Below are 21,087 nucleotides of genomic sequence, written 5' to 3' on the forward strand. Positions count from 1 at the left end.
GATTGAGATGGCAGCTGAGAGGATCGTGAGACTGCCATGTAATCCTTCCCCAATGGAAGGAGGCAGGAAGGAATAGTGTGTGGAAGAGTGAGTGACTGTCAGATTCTAAGGAAGACATCATGCAGGGGAGTTCTGGAGCCATCAACCTTCAGAGATGTCCCTTGACTTTCAGAACCTGCCTGTTTTCATATCCTGTGCTCAGTAATGAGCCAGAACAGCTCATGCAAAACTATAGCTTTAGCACAAATCTTGTGATGGGTTTCCAAGTGCAGCATTTGGCATTTCTCTGAAATGGGAGGTACATTTTCATATCAGTCATATCACATATTTTTCTAATAATAATAAACCAAGAACATTTATTTACTTGATGCTTTAAATAAGGATGTGAGCATGTGACACAGAAGCAGATGAAATATGTCACAGACTTCAGTAAGACTTGAACACTAACTGAATGCCACTTCCTTCTCAGGAGAGGTGTTAGTGTTTAGAGTTTAACAACACTGCCCATATGCCCAAGTTTCTGTGTGATTACAGGGTAAGGAAGGGCCATTTTCCTGTTCTAAAATTTTGTTTACTTTATCCATCTTTTTCTGGGAGGAGGGAGGCTAAGGCACCTACTTTGTCTATGTTTACTAGTTTTCCAAAAACTTCTCCTGTGGGACATTAGAGCATTTCCTAAACTACAACATAGCTTCTTAGCCTATACACTGAAGTGTTCAAAGAATTAAAATCTATAGAAGTCAGGAAATGTTTCAAAGCTAGAGACAACTTCAGGTTCAGATTTTTCAAGTTCTTTAAGGCATTCCTCCATTCTGACACACATAGAAATGATAAAACTACTTTTTTAATACAGCTTCCTATATTTCTCATTTCCTCTCATTGCTTTCCTAAATTATCTCATTCTCTTTCCCACTTTGCCTCCCACTCGCCAATTAAGAACAATGACTGTCAGAGAAAAATGGAATATATGAAAAGTTATTGTTAATATTAATAGGTGACAGTATTACCTCTAAGTTCATGCATTCCAAAGTTACTTCAGTGGCTGCCACTGCGGACAATTCATTTGAGTATGATTTTTTGGTTAGGTGGGGTTGCTGCCTGCCGTACAGGATAGCTATAATTTAGCCATATTAGAAAACAAATTTGGAAACCATTAAAAGGGAAGAATGTCCAAATAGTAAAATATTTTTCTCAAAATGTCTCTTTCAAAAAAATTGTCATGGATAAATTTTCTGTTTCTCCCACCCCCTCAAAGCTAGAAGCTAGGTCTTTTTAGTAAGCTGATTTTTCTTAAAGAAAGAGAAAAGTGCTGTAGTTCTTTCTATGACCTTAACTTATATTACAAATCCTCTAGGGAGTTGTCAATTAAAAGCTTGGAATTTACACAACTCTAAGTCTCAGAAATCAGCCAGCAGTCTGCCTTGAATATGTGGAAAAACCTATTAAGTAGCTTTTTAACCTTTATTATTTACCATATTTGATTATACAAATCTATATCCTCAGGAGACATAGGAAATGCTAATTGGGATTCATGCGAGTAAGAGAGCAAAAAGCTCTTTCAACCTATGTAAACATGTTTTGGTACCCAGTGAGATATTTAATATGGAATATATCAGAAGCAAGCATACTGGACAAGATCACTCAACCAATCCAGGAGCAAAGTCTGCTATTTGCTTTTTCCGTGGCCCTAACAAGCCATTTGCCATCTCTGGTAATTCACAACATCACTTATAAAATAAAATTTTCTAATGCTGTTGAATATTACTTTAAATGTTGAATAAATACAATTAGCATAAATTATTATTAACAGAAATTCTCTCTGAAAACGATGATCTTATTGACTGAAAGTCTTTGTAGTTATATTTTTTTCTAAGACACTTTGGGGAATATTAAAGCTAACAGGAATTTGTTGTTGGGGGGTTTGGAAGTGTTTTTTTTTTTTAAGATTTATTTATTTATTTATACAAGCACTGGGTACAGTCAGAAGCGCAGGAGGGTGAGAGAATTCACCAGAGCCAAAGCAGGGAGCAGAGCAGGCAGAAGGACTGAATACACTGCTGAGGGGAGCAGCGGGCTGTAGAAGAGGTCTGTGCACCATGTGGGACCCTCCTCAGGTGGCCGGGGAGCAGCCGGGGATTGAACCGGTGCTGCAGATTGAACGGGTGCTGCGGGCAGCTTCGCAACCCAGCGCTCAATCGCTGCGCCACCAGGGAGGCGCTGGAAGTGTTATTAAAGACAGCTTTGATGTTCTCATCAAGAGGTCTTTTTGTTTTCCTGGCATTAAATTATTTGCAGAAAACAAAATTAATAATGTCAATAGCTGTGAACTCTTTATGAAGACAGACTCTAGCCTAAATACCAGATGATGCACTTAAGGACTGTTGTGAAGTGTTGTGCCTGCTTTCCTATTGATAGTATTTTCATGAATCTGATACAGTTCTTTTTTTTTTTAAGATATATTTATTCATGCATACAAGAGCTGGGGTGCAAGCCAGAGATGTGGGTGGGGGTGTGTGTGAGAAGATTCACCAGAGACTGAGTGCAGAGCAGAACAGGCAGATGTATGAAATACACTGCTGAGGGGAGCAGTGGACTAGACAGGAGAGGTCTGCTGCACCATGTGGGTCACCTTCCTGGCTGGGAATCGAACTTGTACTGCAGTGGCTGCAGATAGCCTTGTAGTGCTGTGTCTTAATGCCTTGCACCACCAGGGAGGCCCTATTCTTCTTGTTAAAATAATTTTATTCATACTTTCCATACAACTGATATGGCAAAATGCACAGGAAAATGTACCTTTATATAGGACTGATACATTTAAGTATTTAAATACGGACTTTTATGATGAAAAAATATTCAGAGCAATAAAGCATATTTGTTTTCTTTTGCAGTATTTTAATGTGGGGGAGCTTTCAAATTTCACTTTTTCCCACCTACCTCTTTAGTCAAGGTAGTTTCCAAATGAAGTCCTCAGAATTTAATACAGTGGATGTATTTCTTGACCTAGTGCAAGAAACTAAATTGGGGTAGGATAACAGAAAAATAATATTTTACTGATTATTTTCATTGTATTGACTAATTGTGTGCATAGCAGGTTTTCTTTATATGAGTACACTAAAGACACAGCATCAAGTTCTAGATAATTAGAAGCGGTGTGTTAGTAGAAAGTAGCCAACTGTACTTCAGCCAACATAAATTAAGTGCATATTTTTAGTTTTTATAATGAGTAAACTATATAGTATAAAGAAAAATAGCTTAGACGTCCATTTCACATTATAATCTAAGACACTTTAAAATAAAAATGTAAGGGCCTCCCTGGTGTCTCAAGGGGTTAAGACGCAACCTATGAAACTATCTGCTGCCACTGCAGCACGGGTTCAATCTCCAGCCAGGGAGCTACCCACATGGCACAGCAGACCTCTCCTGACTCGCCCACTGCTCCCTCAGCAGTGTATTTCAGTCGATCTGCCTGTTCTGTTCCCCACTCTGGTAATCCTCTTACCCCCCCCCACACCTCTGGCCTGTACCCCAGTTCTTGTATGCATGAATAAATAAATCTTTAAAAAAATAAAATAAAAATGTAGAATATTTTTCTTTCCATATACAGCATTTTTAAATTTTGTTTCCGTGTGTTCTTTCTGTCTCCCTACCCAAACATTCACATACACACACAGAGCATGAGTGTTTTTAAGTGTTTTTATTTTTTTTGTCCGCACAAAAGGATGAGAGTCTTGGCATGTTTGGCATAGACTCCATAGTCTAGTCAAAATCTCATCTCTGAGGAATGATAACTTGGTAACACAGAGGTCCCTTGTGGTACAAATGTGTGGGAATTCCAGTCTCATACTCAGAACAAAGAATGTGAGATGAGTTGCCAAAGAAACCCTAAAGCCTAGTGCTTTTAGTGACATTTCAAATGTAAGTCTAGATCTGTGCACTGCTTTGTATGTACATTAATTCCATTAAAAAGCTTTTAAAGCAATAATAGCTGTGGGGCGGGGGAGGTTACAGATTTTATGTAATGATGTCTGATCACTGTAACTTCCTCCTATTCCCACCTTGCTGCATTTCTTAGAATTTCACAGGATAGTATATGGACTTCTGGAATATTTAAAGCAAAAAAAAAAGTTTCGGCTACAGGAATTTGATCGTATAAAGTTCTTTTCAATGAAGTGTCATGGAGCTTTATTTTAGCCATTATTTTTGACACCCTGTAAGCTTCATGGTGCTGAAACAAATTTCAAAATGAGTAAAATGTTGACTTCTTCAATTTGTCCTCCCATAAGGTCTGTCCAATTCAGAATGTATCTTAAACATTTTATTCTTTATTCAAGGTTATCTTTGACAATCTGATAAAAGTGGTAATTCTCTTTCTATAAAAACATTTCAATATATTACAGCTGGGAGATTTTAAAATTTGTTTTAGAATCATAGATGCCTTAATGTTCATTCATGGACCTCAATTAAGACATTTTAATAAGCATAGTGTATTCTACACATTTGCCCATAAAATACATGAGACATCTTTAAAAAAAAATACTCGCAAAAGATTTTAAATCAATTCTGCTCCTATTAAGTTTTTATAAATGCACTTTTTTATAATGGCCCCCAAAAGAATCCAAATGCTAAAGTGAGTGATGAAAGTAAAGAGAAAGTAGAGGTCTAAGTCTGGTGCATTTTACTAGAGACATTTTATGCACATTTGTGATTTGGGGGAAACTGCTAGTCTTAGGCCATGTTATGAAGAACAAAGATCTACTCTGGTAGGACTTACTACACTGAAAAATTAGTTTTCTATAAGAGAGAAAAATCAAGAGTCACTCAGTATCTTTCCATGGTCCCTGCTTGTGACAGACTGTTGAGGTACTTCTTACCTTCCCAGCCATGGAAACTTTTATTTGGTGTTCAGTTCAGATGCAATTCCTGCCGAGAAGCCTTTACCAATATCCTTAACCTCATTGCTAGGATTCCTTTCTCTACTTTCCCACAGCACTTATTTTATGTTAGGAGTTCATATGAATTCCATTATGTTCCTTGAGGAATTGTTTTTGATATTTTATTTATGTATTTTCCCCACAAAGAGCATCTACCACTTTGTCAGTAGTAGGTGTTCAGTAAGTACATGATGCATGATTGAATGTCTAAATTGAAATAGCTTATTTCTGAGATAGACCTTAAAGAATATATAGGAATTTAGCTGGAACAGATGGGCTCCAAGAACAATGATAAAAATGAAGTGACGATAGGGCAAAAACCTAAATTAATTGGAAAGAATTATCACTTATCCTGCCTCATAAAGCATTCCTTTCTTATGATATCATGGGCTCTCAGGTAATGTTAAATCGAGAAGGTGATTTTCAGCACAGTAGCACAAATACTGATACTATATATTTTAAATTATTCTGATTTTATAGATTTGTTTTCTGTGACATAATATAGAGTATTACATGAACCTATAGTTTACTAAAAAAGTAAATCTTTTAAGCATTGTAATATACCAAACTTGGAAGTAAAGAGCACATATCTTAAAACATATTCCTGGGTACATGCAATGTTTTGTAATTTAGTAAGATGATCTTTTTTTCCTGTAAATGTCATTCTACAGTTGCCTAACCATTTATCTAAAAGACATAACACACTTTTAGAATTGTAATAACTGGTGGAAACAAAGCAAGAAAGAGTTACTATTTTTAAATATGTATGTATAATCATATGTATATATACATATACACCAAGATTTGTGACAGGCAATGTAGAAAGTTAATGTTGACACATGCATCCAACTTGAAGCTTAACAAAGACCCAACTAGACTCCAAGTACCCAAGTTTGTTGAAGGAAATTGAAAATTAAAAAGGGGGTAGAAAAACCCTTTTATTTCCCCAAATAGAATTTGATTCTTTCAGTTATCTTCTCCCATTTGCCACCTGTTTCAAATTACTTTGGAGCTATTGGTCCTTATATATCACACACACACAAATCTTCAAATATATCATGTAATGTTGACAGAAGTATTAAACTCTTGTTTAATGCGATAAAGTTTGGGAGGAGTTGTGAGAAAAAATTATGTCACTGAAAATAAAAACAGGTTTGTAACACACTTTTAAAGGTGACTAATTCACCTTTATCCATAAAACTGTATTTTTCATATTAAATGAAATATGTGATATGTATAGTTGATATGTATGGTGAAAGCACACATAGTATGTGTAACTTGTGCTTGTTTGTCTTACATGATGTAGATTTGCTGTTCTGTGGAGATTGAATCTCAGATTCTCAAAGTCAAGAATCAATCTGCTATAATATAAGATGCTCAACATAATATGTTTCTGTGATGCAATTAATTTTATGATAAGCAGGCTTTCCCATCTACCATTTCTTCCTCCTTCCCTTCATTCCTATACAGTGATTATTTAGAAACCACAGTTTTATTAAATGAAAGAAACCAATGGTTCTCAACTATTAGTGGATGGGACGTTCAGGGAGGAACATTCTGTTGCAAGGGACATTTGTCATATCTGGAGACTTTTTTGTCATGAAGACTACTACTGGTTTTTAATGGGGTGAGGCAGGAAAGATGCTAAACATAATCAGGACAGTTCCCCATGTTAAAGAATTATTCAGCCAAAATAGCAATAATAATGAGATTGAAAAACAGTACTATAAAGTGATGTTGCAAAACATTTTGCATTTTTAATTAGAGAAGTACATACCTTAATTCATTAATATAGCATTTAACGACATTAGCTTTTTCACCAAAATCAAATAAATATGAAAGTGATTTCAAAGGGTCACTCTCTCATTTCTACCTACTTCCTCCCCAACAATTTATTTGCAGAAATAAATTTCTGTAGCACTAGACTTTAGTTCTTATATCATCCTATCTAGCTAATTATAAATGTGATTAACCCTCCTATGGCACATAACACAGCTACAGAGCCCTAAAAAATGATTTTAGGGAAGATGATGTTATTAAAGTATAGTGCAATATAAAATAACTAACCACACTAAACTAGGACATGTAAAATTAGACTAATTCTCGTCCTATTTTCTGTTTGCTATTTTTCTGCTTGAAATGTGGTAGCAGATTCTAAATTTTAAGCTGCCTCAATTCAAATGTCTATGTCAGCAAAGAGAATGATGGCTCTGAAATTAATAGCCTTTAAGACTATTATATGAAAAAAGGAGGTCTCACCAGTATGCCTGATGTCATTACATTTTTATTATTTCAATTAGAAATAAAAAGTGTTCAACTAGCTTCAGAATTTTACTAGAATCTGTTTTCAGTGACTCTTTAAATTATTTCCTGTGCAAGATGTGTAACTATAACTAGCTTGTATTTTATGATCACTTAGTTGAGAGTCTATATGTTAGAAATATTTGATGAAGAATTATCTGTTACATTGTACTTCCACTGAATCATCTTATTGTAGACTTCCTAGTTCTGTTGTACTTTAGCTTTGGCTAATAACTCTTTACCAAAAAAAAATGTCTAAATAAATAATTACAAACTTTTTCACAAGTATGACACGTTTTTATAGTTTATTTTATCTGGACATTTTGAAAGTAACTATTAATAACTCACAATACCATTGATTTATGGAACACATTTAATACAGAATACTTTTATCATAAAGTATCTTACAAATGGATATACACATAGATACAGCATGTACCACACTGAGATACACACATATATGCACAGACACGTGAAGTCCGTATTTTACATTTAGTTTCTTTGAGAAAGGTTATCATAGGCATTCTATATTGACAATAGTGTCCAATAATTTCTAAGCTACAAAGCCATGCGTGATTTAACCAGCAAATAATACAGGGGGAAATTTATAGGGGAATTTTAATAAGCTAAATTAAATTCAGTCTTGGCAATTCAAAGATAAAATATCTTGCTTCTATTAAAAGTATAAACAGAATCATCTGTGTTGACAGGTACTTTGGATCTTGCTGGCACTTCATCTCAAACACTGAGACATGTGTGGAAATCAGAATGCTAATTTGTTACCAAATCACAGTAGTCTTTTTAGTCACTTTAAGGGGGGGGAGGGCGGTTGGAGTCGTAAGGGGATAGATATTAGCTCTCCCACAGGTGAAAAGCCTTTAGTCCTTCTATCAGATGAAACTGTAAGTCATTATACCCTTGACAGAGGAGAAAAGTCAATGATTACAGCAAACTTAAATATTACTTCTAAAATCATTATGGTTGTAGCTCCTACTGCTGTCCCACTGATTATCATTCAGTCTACCTCAGTTTGTGTGCCAGTGCTGTCTGTAACTGCCTTTTTTCTTGACACATGATTTATTTCCTTTGTTTAAGTTATGATTTAAGGAGTTCTTTCTGGGCTAATTTTGGGTATCATGCTATCATTAAAAAGCCAAATCCATGAATTTTCAAATACTTGTAAAAACAACTCTGCTTGATGGTCCTCATAAATAAGGGAAAAGGCATTTGATATTATTAGTTCTAAATCACAGGATACAAATAATCTTTAATTTATCTTGAAAGGAAGGAAGAAATTCTATCTCCTGTAGTTTCATTCATGAACTCTTAAAAATGTTTGCTTTGTATTTTTCTTCAAAACTGAGAGTGCCATCCAAGTGCACATTCATGTTCCATATACAAAGACAATCTGTAACCTTTTGCAGTATGTAGTGGGAATAAGAGTTCTCAAGGTTCCATTGCTACTCTTCTTGATTATCAAAAATTTAAATTTAACACCACAAAATTCTAATGAGAAATTATCTTAGTGCTCATTCCATGCCAGGCTTTGTTCCTGGGGATACAAAGATTGAAAATATATGGTTATTTTTCTTTTGCTTTTTTCATCATACATAATATACTATGTAGTTGAAATTAATGCAACCTTAAAATTTATTATAAAATTTGGTAAACATATGTATCACATACGTGTTTGTGTGTGTATCATATGAGGAAGAGAAAAGAAAAATTATAAAAAAGAAAATAAATAAATTTTTTGGAAAAGGAATTTTTTTTATTTCCCTGTACCTGGATTGAACACACTGGTACTCAAGTTTTGAGTACCTTGGCCAACCATGGGACCCATCCAACCATCATCATTTGTTGGAGGTGTGCTTTTATAATTAGAGGCACATGTCCTGCCATAAGTTAAAGTGCAGATCCATATCATCTTTCAGTTATTACATATTCAAGTGTCTTGCTATGTATTGATTAAACAAAAATAATAAACCACAAAATGGTTTCCTTGGCTTGAATTACCTGCCTATGTGCCATGCAGGAACAGTTCTTAAAATACATGGTTCCACATTTAGCAGCCAAAGTAGGTAGAATATACATGCTGTGTTGTGAATAAAAAGCAACTTCTTATCTCTGTGTATCTGCAACTATGTATCTAAACCCTCACAAATTTTATTTCTACAGTTCTGAAAATGTCAGTTTTTTATTTACTATTGTATCCTCATTAATGGTTTGAGTTAAAAGGAATTAAGGATACAATGTAGGAAACACTAAGTAATTTTAAAATTATTTAGATTTTTTTATCTTTGAACACAAAAATTTTTAGTAAACCTCTTGTCTCAAATAGCAAGTGTAAAACATATTTTCATGACATATTGTTTTATTTACTTTAACAATGTTAAAAATGTTGGAGACTAGTTATGTAGCATATGTACATGAAATTTGTGCAGTCTGTCATATTTTTGTTCACTGGGGGCAAAATAGCTTAAAGCAAAGCAGTTTTCTCAACTTACAGAATTTTAAAATAGGTATTTTATATTTTCCCTTAATATGGTTAATGACTTCACCCCAATATGAAATTTTATTGTGTTGTGATTGATGGGTAATAGTGAAAGATGGTATCCACCCAGTCACAAAATGGCCTTATTTATGTGTTGCTGATTGCCTTAGCATTGTTTTAGCACCACCTGGTGGACAAAATATCATTTTTTTTTTTCTCTATTTCAAATAATCTATTCATGTTCTTTATCCAGTTAGGACATATCCTCATAGATATTTGAATATAAAGATACCTGGGTTTTCTGGTTTTTTTTTAATTGAGATTTTTATTCATTGGATTGTTTTAAATTGAGTTAACATTGGTTTACAACACTATGTAAGATTTACAGGGCTACACCTGTAAATATATTTGAATGTAAAAGTATTTAATCCTAACTTTGCAGATAAAATAAAGTAAAAATAATCTGAAAAATTTTGCAGTACCATTGCAAAGTTAAATGCCTTAGTTTTTAAAATTTCATGAATATATACAGATTTGAATAGTGTATTACATATGTATGCAGCAACTTTTTTGGACAATTTAATTATTTCTTTATATTTTTTCTCAATAGACAATTAAGTAAAACCAGGAAGTTTTCTGTACTGTAGCAGCAAGCTATCCTTTAAGTTTTATTGCCTATAATCACTTTGTAAATGATATTTTAGGAGGAATTTTCATACTATAAATTTTTACTATGATAATATTTTATGTACAGTTAAAATTAAAACTAGTACTTTGACCATTAAAACTACAGAGTGAGTCATGCATGTTATCTCCCTTAAAATTTGGTTGTGGTCTTATATATATTAGTTCTTAGTTTTTAATATATTCATAAATCTTTTCCAGAAAATAAATTTGACATTATTTTCAAATGAAAAACACAAATACATTTAAAGCTAGTTTTAAAGAAAACATGTTAATCCTTGCCTAGTTCCACACATCAATGAAATATAGAGGAAAATTTTCCTGTGCAATATAATCAGGGAGAAAATGCAACCTCAGATTCTAGTATGTTCCTTTGGAATACACTACTAATCTATTCCATGGTAAAATTTTATGTCTATAAATTTGAATTGTGTGATATGGGTTTAGTAGCTAAATAAGAGATGTTGATATTTAAGTAAAATATGTTAAAGCTTTGTGGTGTTACATGTCATTTAAGATAGAATTATAATAGTTTACCTTCATTAAGATATACATACATCTTGAACTGAAATCATTTGCTCTGCTACTCTAAGCAAATACTTAAAAATCTTTCTTTTCTATTTTCTAAAGGTCTTGGATTGTATACTGTAAATTCAGCATATGGAGATACCATTATCATGCCTTGCCGACACGATGTACCTCAGAATCTCATGTTTGGCAAATGGAAATATGTAAGTGTGACCTCCCTTTGACTTGGCTAATTGCTCTAGTTTATTTAAAATGCCTTCTGTGAGTAAATGTAAATTTCAAATTAACATAATGGCAATATCCAACTGTGGGTACAAATTTAGCAAGGTGGAATTAATATGTTGAATATGGCCAGAGAATATTCCTAAGTCTTACATAACAAATGCCATTTTAAAATAAAATCAATAAACACATAATTGTGAGATCATATTAGTGAAAAAGCCAACTAATTATTAAAGGCAGAGTTTCAGAGTAATATTAGAGGAGTATAGTACAGAGCTTATTGTAGTAAGGTAACCTCTCTCCACATACCCAGGTTCTGTTTGATATGGCTATTGCAAAGGCAAGGTGCACCAGTGGCCAGAGCACCCAGATGTTCATCGAGAATTAGTCATCAGTGTTAGAAGCTTGGTTTTGGTGTTAGTGTTAGAACTGTGTTGATGTGGTAGGTTCTTTTTGAATTTAACCTTACTGATTTTATCCATTTCTCACAGATGGCTAAATCATGTTTTCTCAGGTATAGAAGTTTAGATGGGTCTGGAAATGAATGGTAAATATTCTGGATGTGGTGTGGCCACTGATAGAATGTCTCAATTTAATTACCAAAGCCAACAAGTAGTATCTGTGTGACACAGTTTCCTACGCTGGATCACATGAGACTCACAGTAGTTGACAAGCATAAAATGGACATGTGTTTTCTTGGAAGCAACTGCAAATTTTACCTAGCTCCTTGAAATACTGAAAGGTGTTTGAATAGGGAAAGGATATGGTAGTCAAATAATTTTTGAAAAGTTTCTTTGTTATAATATTTCTCAGAGTTGTTCACATATTAAGATGCATCATGAATTGTATACATTTGATTCATTTCTTAGGCTTATTTTTTTTTTCAATTGAGGTGCATTAGTTCACAAGGGTAGGGAAAGGATATGGTAGTCAAATAATTTTTGAAAAGTTTGTTGTAGTACTTCTTAGAGACATTCACATATTAAGATGCATTATTGTATACATTTGATTAGTTTTTTAGACTTTTTTTTAATTGAGGTGCTTTAGTTCACAAGGATTTATTTAGGCACTCAACTTTCCCCTCAAATGTCTGTAAGAATATTCTACAGAACAGAGCTCGGGAAATGTGCTCAAGTTTACACCCCTGGAATGGTATTGTTCAATCTTTTTAAATGTGGGCTCTGAAATCAGTTATATTCTACCATATATACTCACTGTGGGTTTCTAAACAAGTTTATTATCCCCATAAAATGATATGACAAGAATATTTCTTATAGTTGTTGTAAGGGTTACATAAAATAATTAACTTAGAATACTTACCTAGTACTTGACATGTGTGGTAATTTCATGACAAATGTAAATGTGTGATGTCACTGCTGAAACTAAGCACACCAGGTCTGTGTGGAGCATGTGAAAAAAGTGAGTGAGGGGCCTCCCCTGGTGGTGCAGCAGTTGAGTGCTGGGCTGCGGCAGCCTCTGCAGCACCGGTTAAATCCCCGGCCACCAGCAAGGGTCCCACATGGCGTGGCAGACCTCTCCTGCCACACCTGCTGCTCCCCTCAGCAGTGTATTTCGTCAGTCTGCCTGTTCTGCTCCAACTCTGGCTCTGGTGAATTCTCTCACCCTCCTGCGCTTCTGACTATACCCAGTGCTTGTATAAATAAATAAATCTTAAAAAAAAAAGAAAAAGAAAAAAGTGAATGAGGAGGCGAGGCAGCACAGCACCTCTCTGTACTCTCCTCTTACTAGCCAGCTCATTTCGAGTAATTTTAAACTATTAGTAGAACCTATAAAAATGGAGGTATGACATTAAGGTCTGTGAGGACAAACCTCTCTATTAGTATCCCGCAAATTCCAAGGCTCTGGGAGACTACCACATAATTCACCTGTTTGTCAAACTTACTGCCAAAATAAGTGAAGTACAGATGGTTAGACATTTCTGTGAAAATAGACATTTCTGACTATAACCCAGGAATACTTTTCACCTAAAATGAACTGGCATAATGGTAGTTATGCCAAACAATATTGGTATTTTTTAAATGTTTAAACAGAAGACTTCAGCAGTAAGCTGGTAAGGTACATTTGAGGTGTCATGCACTCTAGTGACATAGTGTAGGTGCTCCAATTTAATATAACGTGAGAGACAGATGAAAGGTTAAGAATGAGTGAAATGATGCAAACATACAGGAAAGGTGGATTAGTTTCTCCTAATCCATCTGGTAGTCTCCCTGTGAATGGAGAGTCTGGTTCCTTGTTCACCCCTCCCACCCCAATCCTACTGCCTCTTCACCAGCATCTGCCTCAGTATCTGTGACAAAAAATTAAAACATCTAAGGAGAGTATTATGGATGTATTCTGGTATTCAGCTAACTAAAACTTTGGACTTCAAAATTAGCTTAGTAATTGTCTTAGTCAACTTGGGCTGCTATAACAACATATCACTGACTGGGTAGGTTAAATGACAGGCAGCTCTTTTCACAGACACTTGTCTCTCGAAGTCCAAAATCAAGGTTCTGGTAGAATTTGGTCCTTGGTGAGAGCTGCCTTTTTGCTATATGTTGAGGAGATCTGTGTTCTCATGGAGAGAAACCTGTCCTATCTCTTCCTCTCCTAATAAGGGCTCTAATATCTATAGGAGGATCTCATCCCCATGACACCATGTAAAACCTAATTAGACTCCCGATTGCAATAACCACACTGGGGAGTTAGGACTTCAACATATGATTTGGGAGGACACAAACATTTAGTTTATGATAGTAATAAATGCTAATTTAAAAAAAATATAACTCCCCATTGCATCTTTGCCATATATATTTAAATGTTTTATCACATCATATGAAAGACCTTATGAGGGATTGACCCCTATTTTAGATTAAGTTGCTTACTATATGACAATTTTTGTGAGAACAGAGAAATGAATTCTATGTCCCACTGCTCATGGCATGATTGTATATAACAGATCGTATTTTATTTTGATAGTAACTTTTTATATGAAAACCCTTTAAGCTAAATTTTATGACTCAAATAGCAAAACTATGGATTTTTGTAATTGATCTCATTCTGTTGCTTAATGGTCATAATTGCTTTACAAGGGCAAATACTGTTTCTCCATGAAGACCAACTAGACAATGTTATGTGTACAGTTCAGCTATGTCAGTTTTAACAGAAACTGGAAAAGTGTGGATACTTAATATGTAAATGTGTTAAAGTAACAAATTTATGAAAGGTAATTAACCTGGATTTCTAAACAAGTATTTGCAGTCCATGTATATGTTTAGTTTGATGGTTAACTGACTATCATTTTATACATTTGTATGCTTGTTCCCATCTATTTCTATTTCTTTCTTTTATGTTAGACCGAAGGCCAGCCCTTGTCAGTTTTAAAACTCTTTTTCTGTCCTCCAGAGGCAAAAGTTCATATTCCCAAAATCTGTCCTTTCATTTTCATATATTTAAAAGTATAATTGTAAAAGATTTTACAACTTTTCCTCTTATGAAGAGTAATTTTCTGTAACCAAAAAATGTATTCAAGTCTTGTATCCAAAATTATTTTTCTTAGAACTATCAATATTAGTGGAATAGTATGATCAAGAAAATTTTGTAATTCTGAATGTAATCCTGAAACATCTGAATATGCTTGTTTTTCTTAATGTATTGTTATTTTAAATTTTAGGAAAAGCCCGATGGCTCCCCAGTATTTATTGCCTTCAGATCCTCTACAAAGAAAAGTGTGCAGTACGATGATGTGCCAGAATACAAAGACAGATTGAACCTCTCAGAAAACTACACTTTGTCCATCAGTAATGCAAGAATCAGTGATGAAAAGAGATTTGTGTGCATGCTAGTAACTGAGGACAACGTGTTTGAGGCACCTGTAATAATCAAGGTGTACAGTAAGTAGTCTGCAGTGTAACTGCTAAATGGGATGGATGGATGGATGGATGGATGGATGGATGGATGGATGGATGGATGGATGGTGCTAGAAAATGTTCTTCAGAAAGATGACTGCACACTGTGTAGTGTCTCTACAGCAGGCATCTCTATAAAAGGGCTTATTAGAGATCTTCATTCTGTTTAAGTGTGCTAGACAAACAAAAACCCCGAAATTCAAAAAGGAGTTTTGTTATTTTGTTTGTTAAAATGTCCTCTGATATGAAATACTACTACGTGAAAACTGGCATGTGATCTCTCGCTTTTACTGACATGTAAAAATAAGTGTTCTACGATAGATGTGGAGATACATGATACTCATGTATAATCATGCATCTCATGCATGTGCACGTACATGTATGCTGAAACATGTAATTGCCATTTTGATGTATAAAAACAATAAAATACAGGTAAATCCAGACTATCTTATATTCAAGAGATTTAAGCTTTCTCTATATAGGAAAGTACACACACACACAAACACCCTGACCTCTAATGCTTGTTGATTTACTTTTTCAAAATATTCAGTTGGCTTAGAAAATTATCCTGAAATAAAGAAGTGCACCACACTCTGAATGTGTTTGTGAAAATTAAAGTAGGATTGGAAGAAGAGTAGGTTTTAGAAAAAACTTGGTGTAACTACTATTGTCATCTGCCACAGTTACTTTGCTTAATGATAATATTTAAATATTATTGTGTAAATAGCCATGTAAATGAATGACTTGAGAAGTTTTAATTAAGGCATTTTATCTTTTAATACTTCAAATAAAAAGTCCCAGCTCTGTTACATCATAATATTTTAAAAATTACAGAGAGGGTAATAGATCTCCAAAGTTTCAGTCTACTCTAATTAGGGAAGAAGGTTCTCTTTTCAACTTTTTCCCCTCTGCTTTCTGATAAATTGACACCACCTAGAAATTATTAAAAATAAATTAGGTGGAGAGAAACCTATAAGCCCTTCCTATTACAGCAAGTAATCATGGATTTTTTTTTCCTTTTTTTTTTCTTATAAAATAGTCTATACAATGAAGGGGGACTGTCCCTTAAGTATTTATATGAACTTCAAAGCTCCTATGGGCTCATGACACAGATTCAAAGTGTGCTTATACTATCAAAAGAAACCTTTGTTCTCCAGAAGAACCTTGTAAAAGCATATTACATGTTTCAGTTGGTTCCCTTTCAGCTTAGAAGGCACTTTCCAGAAACCATCCACCCTTCTCAATTATTTTATGGATCAAACCAAGTAGTAAGTGTGTGCCAGTCATGCCTTGTTCCAGTAAATGCCACAATAATCTGGATCCTATATTTGCCAGTGTGCCTTGTATTTTTTTTCTTTTATTTCACTTTGTTGTTATTAAAATGGATGGTATACTGCTTGGGATACTTTTTGTAAAGAGAAAAACGAAATTTTTTTTTTATTATTAGGTCATGAGCCATGATGTATGTCATAAATAAAAGAATATACCACAAGGTACAGAAATTAAGTCACAGCACTCTAGAGGTTATATGTACTGATAAATCATTGTCTGTTTTCTTTTTCACTGTGTTAAAATTACCAAATGTCAAGATAGTTGACAAGGAAGTTTAGAGAATCCAGATTGTGCCATTTAGAAGAATCATTTGTGACAAATTTTCAGATTTTTTTTTTAAATGTGATACAGAGTCTGAAAAACAATTCAGTTCGTCTAACTCAATAAAATTTGTAAGCTCTTTTGGAATACAGAGGCTTTCTATGATTGTAAAAACAAACTCACACCCCGCCTGCCACCAGCACCCCTAACCTCCTTCTCTTTTGAATGTTGTTGAAAACAAAGTGATTCTCAGAAACAGAATTTGCATTCCAGGCTCTGGGCCAGGGGGAATTTAAATAGACAAGTAACACACTCTTAAAAGTAGTGTTTTATACTTGAAACCGTGGGACCCTCTAAGCCCAATAAAATGAGCAGCACAACTCATGATAAAGAAAGTGTTTGCTTTTTTAAAAATGATGAATTTACTTTTGTCACTTTTTGTGAAGCAAGCAGCAGCTGTGACAGCGATTTTTCGTTCTGTGCATGTATATATTTGCGGTCACTTAATAGTGACTACACTCATCAATCAGTCCTCTGTTACCTCCTGTCAAATCACCTAGCAACATGAACTATGTACCAGAGAATCAAGGGTAGTTAACACAAGCAAATACCAGATCATCTTGCTGCAGAGTGCCATCCTCATTGGCAAAATCAAACTGTTTTCATTCAATCTTGAGGTCATGATTAATGATTTTGTTACCTCTGATGTAGATATATTGTTTAAGCTGTAACTCACATGCAAGAAATTATTGCCATGAAGCAGCACAAATCCAAGTAAGTCACATGCTTTGCTTTATCACCACTGATACAGCTACTTTTTGAAGTAGTTGAGTGTCATCAAAATCAACCTATTTGCATTTAATACACTTAAAGTATTTAAAATCCTTCAAAACTGAGAGCATATCTTTAAAAGTTCCCAAAGATTCATTTCAGTAATTACATAAAAGTTCTGGGGGTCAAAGTGGGAGCCCAAGTTGTCAGATGCCTGTCAGTGTACAATGGAAAAATCACCAAACTGGGTCATCAGGAGACATAGCTTCGTTAGATCAGCAGATCTAAGTTCTGGCCTTGGACAAGTCACTTCATCAGGTTGGGGTCCTGATTCTCTTCTTACCAGCAAGTGAGTACTTTGGATTAGATGGTGGATTTTCTCACAGTGTCACTAGAATCCTCTTGAGTTAATGAAGAGAGGGTTGAGGAGGGAAAGGAGGCACTTATACTAAAATTCTACCTTCTCAGTACTCAAATTTTTTCTTGATAATTCAATCAAGTAAAAAAAAATAGCAGTTGAAAACCCCAACCAGGATAATCTGTAAGTCCTCTTGTATTCTGATGTTTGTGCTGGTGAAAGGATAACCATTTCCATGACATAGGGTCTAATATACATTTGTCTGAACTAGCTCTTGTACCAGAATGAGCAGTGCTGGTTAATTCCCACTATTAGTTATTCTTTAATTTTTTTATGGAAGTAACATTGTATTCTAACATTATACTAAGTTTAGATGTGAACATTATAAATCAATGCCTAGATATACATCAAGATCACCACTAAAAGTTCACTTCTACCCTTCACCATGCAGTTGACCCTGTTACTTGATTTACCAAGCTTTCTTGTGGTTACTGTTCTCAGTGTTTATCAGAATTGAGTATCTTTCCCCTTGAAAGTTACTCAATTTACAAGTACTTTTATTGGGTGAGGGGGATAGAGGAAGGAATGGAGGAAGTAGTAAATGGTCTGTTTAACAAATGAGATCTACACTGTATATTCAAAGTTGGTACTCTGTGAGTATGAAAAATAATTTTTCACACTTCAAAAAGAAAATGAACCATGATTCTGTGTTCACTATGGTCTACCTAAAGTGCCGCAGGATTCATGAGGGGTGATTGTTGACAGAGAGCTGAGTGAAGCACTCTTTAAGTCAGCGTAACCAGCACACCTGTTGTTTCTTGCTCGCCTCTCACACCATATTGAACCATCCTGTATGTGCCATTTGTTAATAACACTAGTACCTTGTGGTTGGGATCGAGTAGTTTTGCATTCACCACTCTATCCTTACCTGGCAAATTATTTTAATAATGCAAATAAATTTGTGGCATATTTTTCCTTTCAGTTCTGTACTTGGTTATGAATCCTTGAATCATATTAAGACATAATTCATGTAAACTTTTTTTAAAAAAAACACTTCGAAATCAATATGCAATTTTGCTAAAATAGTATGTGTCTTCTTTTATGGTCCTCCAACTAATACTCATCGATTGTTATAAGCTAATATAAGAGAGAATTACATACAAAATATGTCGTTATTATAGAGGATTTGAAACAAAAGTTTAAAGATAAAATAACTCAAAGAAATGCAATCGGTATTACCAATTCTTCCACAACAGGCTGTGAGTCTTCTAAATAGAAAGATGAATAACAGTGTAAAGAGAACTACACGTAAGCATCCTTTCATTAGATTTCCCCAGGTCTGCAACTGATTCATATTATTGAAATAAGAATAAATTAAAAAATATTTATAGAAGGTACAAATAGAAACAAAATAGACAAGCCCATGAATAAAGGACCAACCGTTGTATCACAATAGTACTTACGATTCTGTGTGTTGTGATAAAACATCACAGGGTTTACAAAGCAAAGCTGAGGCATATATTCTGTATCAGGGGAAGTAAGTGTGTGCCCAGCTGTTCTGGTACCTGACTTTAGTCAGAAAGAAAGTAGTGCAACTTAGCAAAATTGGTCTAACACATACTGTATTAAGAGACTAAATTTTTTCAAAGCATTTTTCAAATATCTCCATATTTTCTGGGTATGAATACTACTAAAGAGAGAATTCTAAAAATCTATTTTTTGACACCTGATGAAGCACTTAAATTAACATCTCACCTCTCATAAACTCTCAGAAAGGTGTCACTAAGTAACTGATTTTAGTTCCCAGAAAAGTTTGGCCTGTTTACTTTAGTCCAAAGAATTTCCATTCAGTTTCAATATTTTTTAATATTTAAAAAATGCAGTACTCCCTCAATGAATTTTTAAAAGCATTTAATATTTTGTCAGTAACTCATATGTCATGATGAATATTAGTGATGTTACTTTAAAACAGTAATACATTAAAGCTAACTGATATGTAAAAAAAAAGGCTTTAGGGCCTCCCTGGTGGTGCAGCGGTTGAGCGCTGGATTGTGAGGCTGCCCGCGGCCTCTGCAGCGCTGGTTCGATCCCCGGCTGCTCCCCGGCCACCGGAGGAGGGTCCCACATGGCGCGCAGACCTCTCCTGCCGCCCGCTCCTCCCCTCAGCAGTGTACTTCGGTCCTTCTGCCTGCTCTGCGCCCCGCTCTGGCTCTGGTGAATTCTCTCACCCTCCCGCGCTTCTGACTGTACCCAGTGCATGTATAAAACAAAACAAACAATCAAACAAACAAATATATAAATAAAAAAAAAAAGGCTTTAATCCAACATGTGTTTCCCAGAAATTGCTGTTTATTTTGAGGTTTTTTGACAGTTTTTTATAATTTTTTGCCATACTAGCAATTGAGTAGTCAGGTATCACATGTTTGTGCTAATATAATTGTGTCTGTTATTCCTTTCTATGCTTTATTGCATTTTTCCATCATTTTCGGTTTTGTTTCTAATCTGTATATTTAAAAAAAATCCCTCTTGTGAAAATTGTGTGTTAGAATCACATTTCTAAAATTAATAGTAAATCCTCTTATAAAAATAGGCAAATTTATTTTCATTATTCACTCTAATTTCTAATAAAAACAAAGTTGCAAAAGACAAATTCACTCTAGATATTTACCTGAAGAAGTTTGTTATTTTGCATACTCTTGACTGTTTTCATTTTGCTGCTCCAAAGATATTTTGTCTTTCTTTGTTTTTTTTAGCATGTTCTGGGTACAGGTAACACATATGATACTGAACTGAATTTCAAGTTGCATAGTAATTATACAAAAGCAATTTAGGTTAGCTTGGGAATCAAAATTAAAATATTGGAGATGATAAACAGTAAGACTACGAGGGAAAGAATAGCTGGCTGTTTTATTTGTCTGTTTATATGAGAATAGAATAATTCTGCTCCATGAGACCCACAAAAATCAATGATAATGAGGAAATATCCATTTTCTGTAGACATTGTTAGAGCTAATTAAAAAGTTAAAATCCATCAATAACAGAAAGCTAGCAACTAAGAATAAAATAAAATAGTTTTAAATAATAATTTATCACTACAAATTTTAATCAATTCCTTGATACCTCAGCATTTATGCTTACAGAACTTCCTGTATTTAAAACCTTTTTGCCCATTATCTCAGCTTCAAAATTTAAAAATTTCCTCACATTTGTACTCTAATAATGTGACTTAAACGATAAGGTTTGAGATACATAGGAAATAAGGGTTTAATTAACTTTGTATTTTTCATAAGTTACAGC

General features: G+C 34.4%; 1 protein-coding gene across 2 annotated transcripts in view; it reads left to right on the top strand.

Moving 5' to 3' along the window:
- Positions 1-21,087, top strand: part of ALCAM (activated leukocyte cell adhesion molecule) — a gene marked incomplete at both ends in the record, with an annotated part of 176,211 nt that overhangs the window by 121,229 nt on the left and 33,895 nt on the right. For both annotated transcript variants that reach the window (XM_084231790.1, XM_084231791.1), the window contains 2 exons: positions 11,041-11,141; positions 14,834-15,053. In XM_084231790.1, the coding sequence (XP_084087916.1) occupies positions 11,041-11,141; positions 14,834-15,053 (321 nt within the window). The remainder of the gene's footprint in view (positions 1-11,040; positions 11,142-14,833; positions 15,054-21,087) is intronic.

The sequence above is a fragment of the Talpa europaea genome, assembly GCF_964194135.1.
Source record: "Talpa europaea genome assembly, chromosome: 4".
Lineage (NCBI taxonomy): Eukaryota > Metazoa > Chordata > Mammalia > Eulipotyphla > Talpidae > Talpa > Talpa europaea.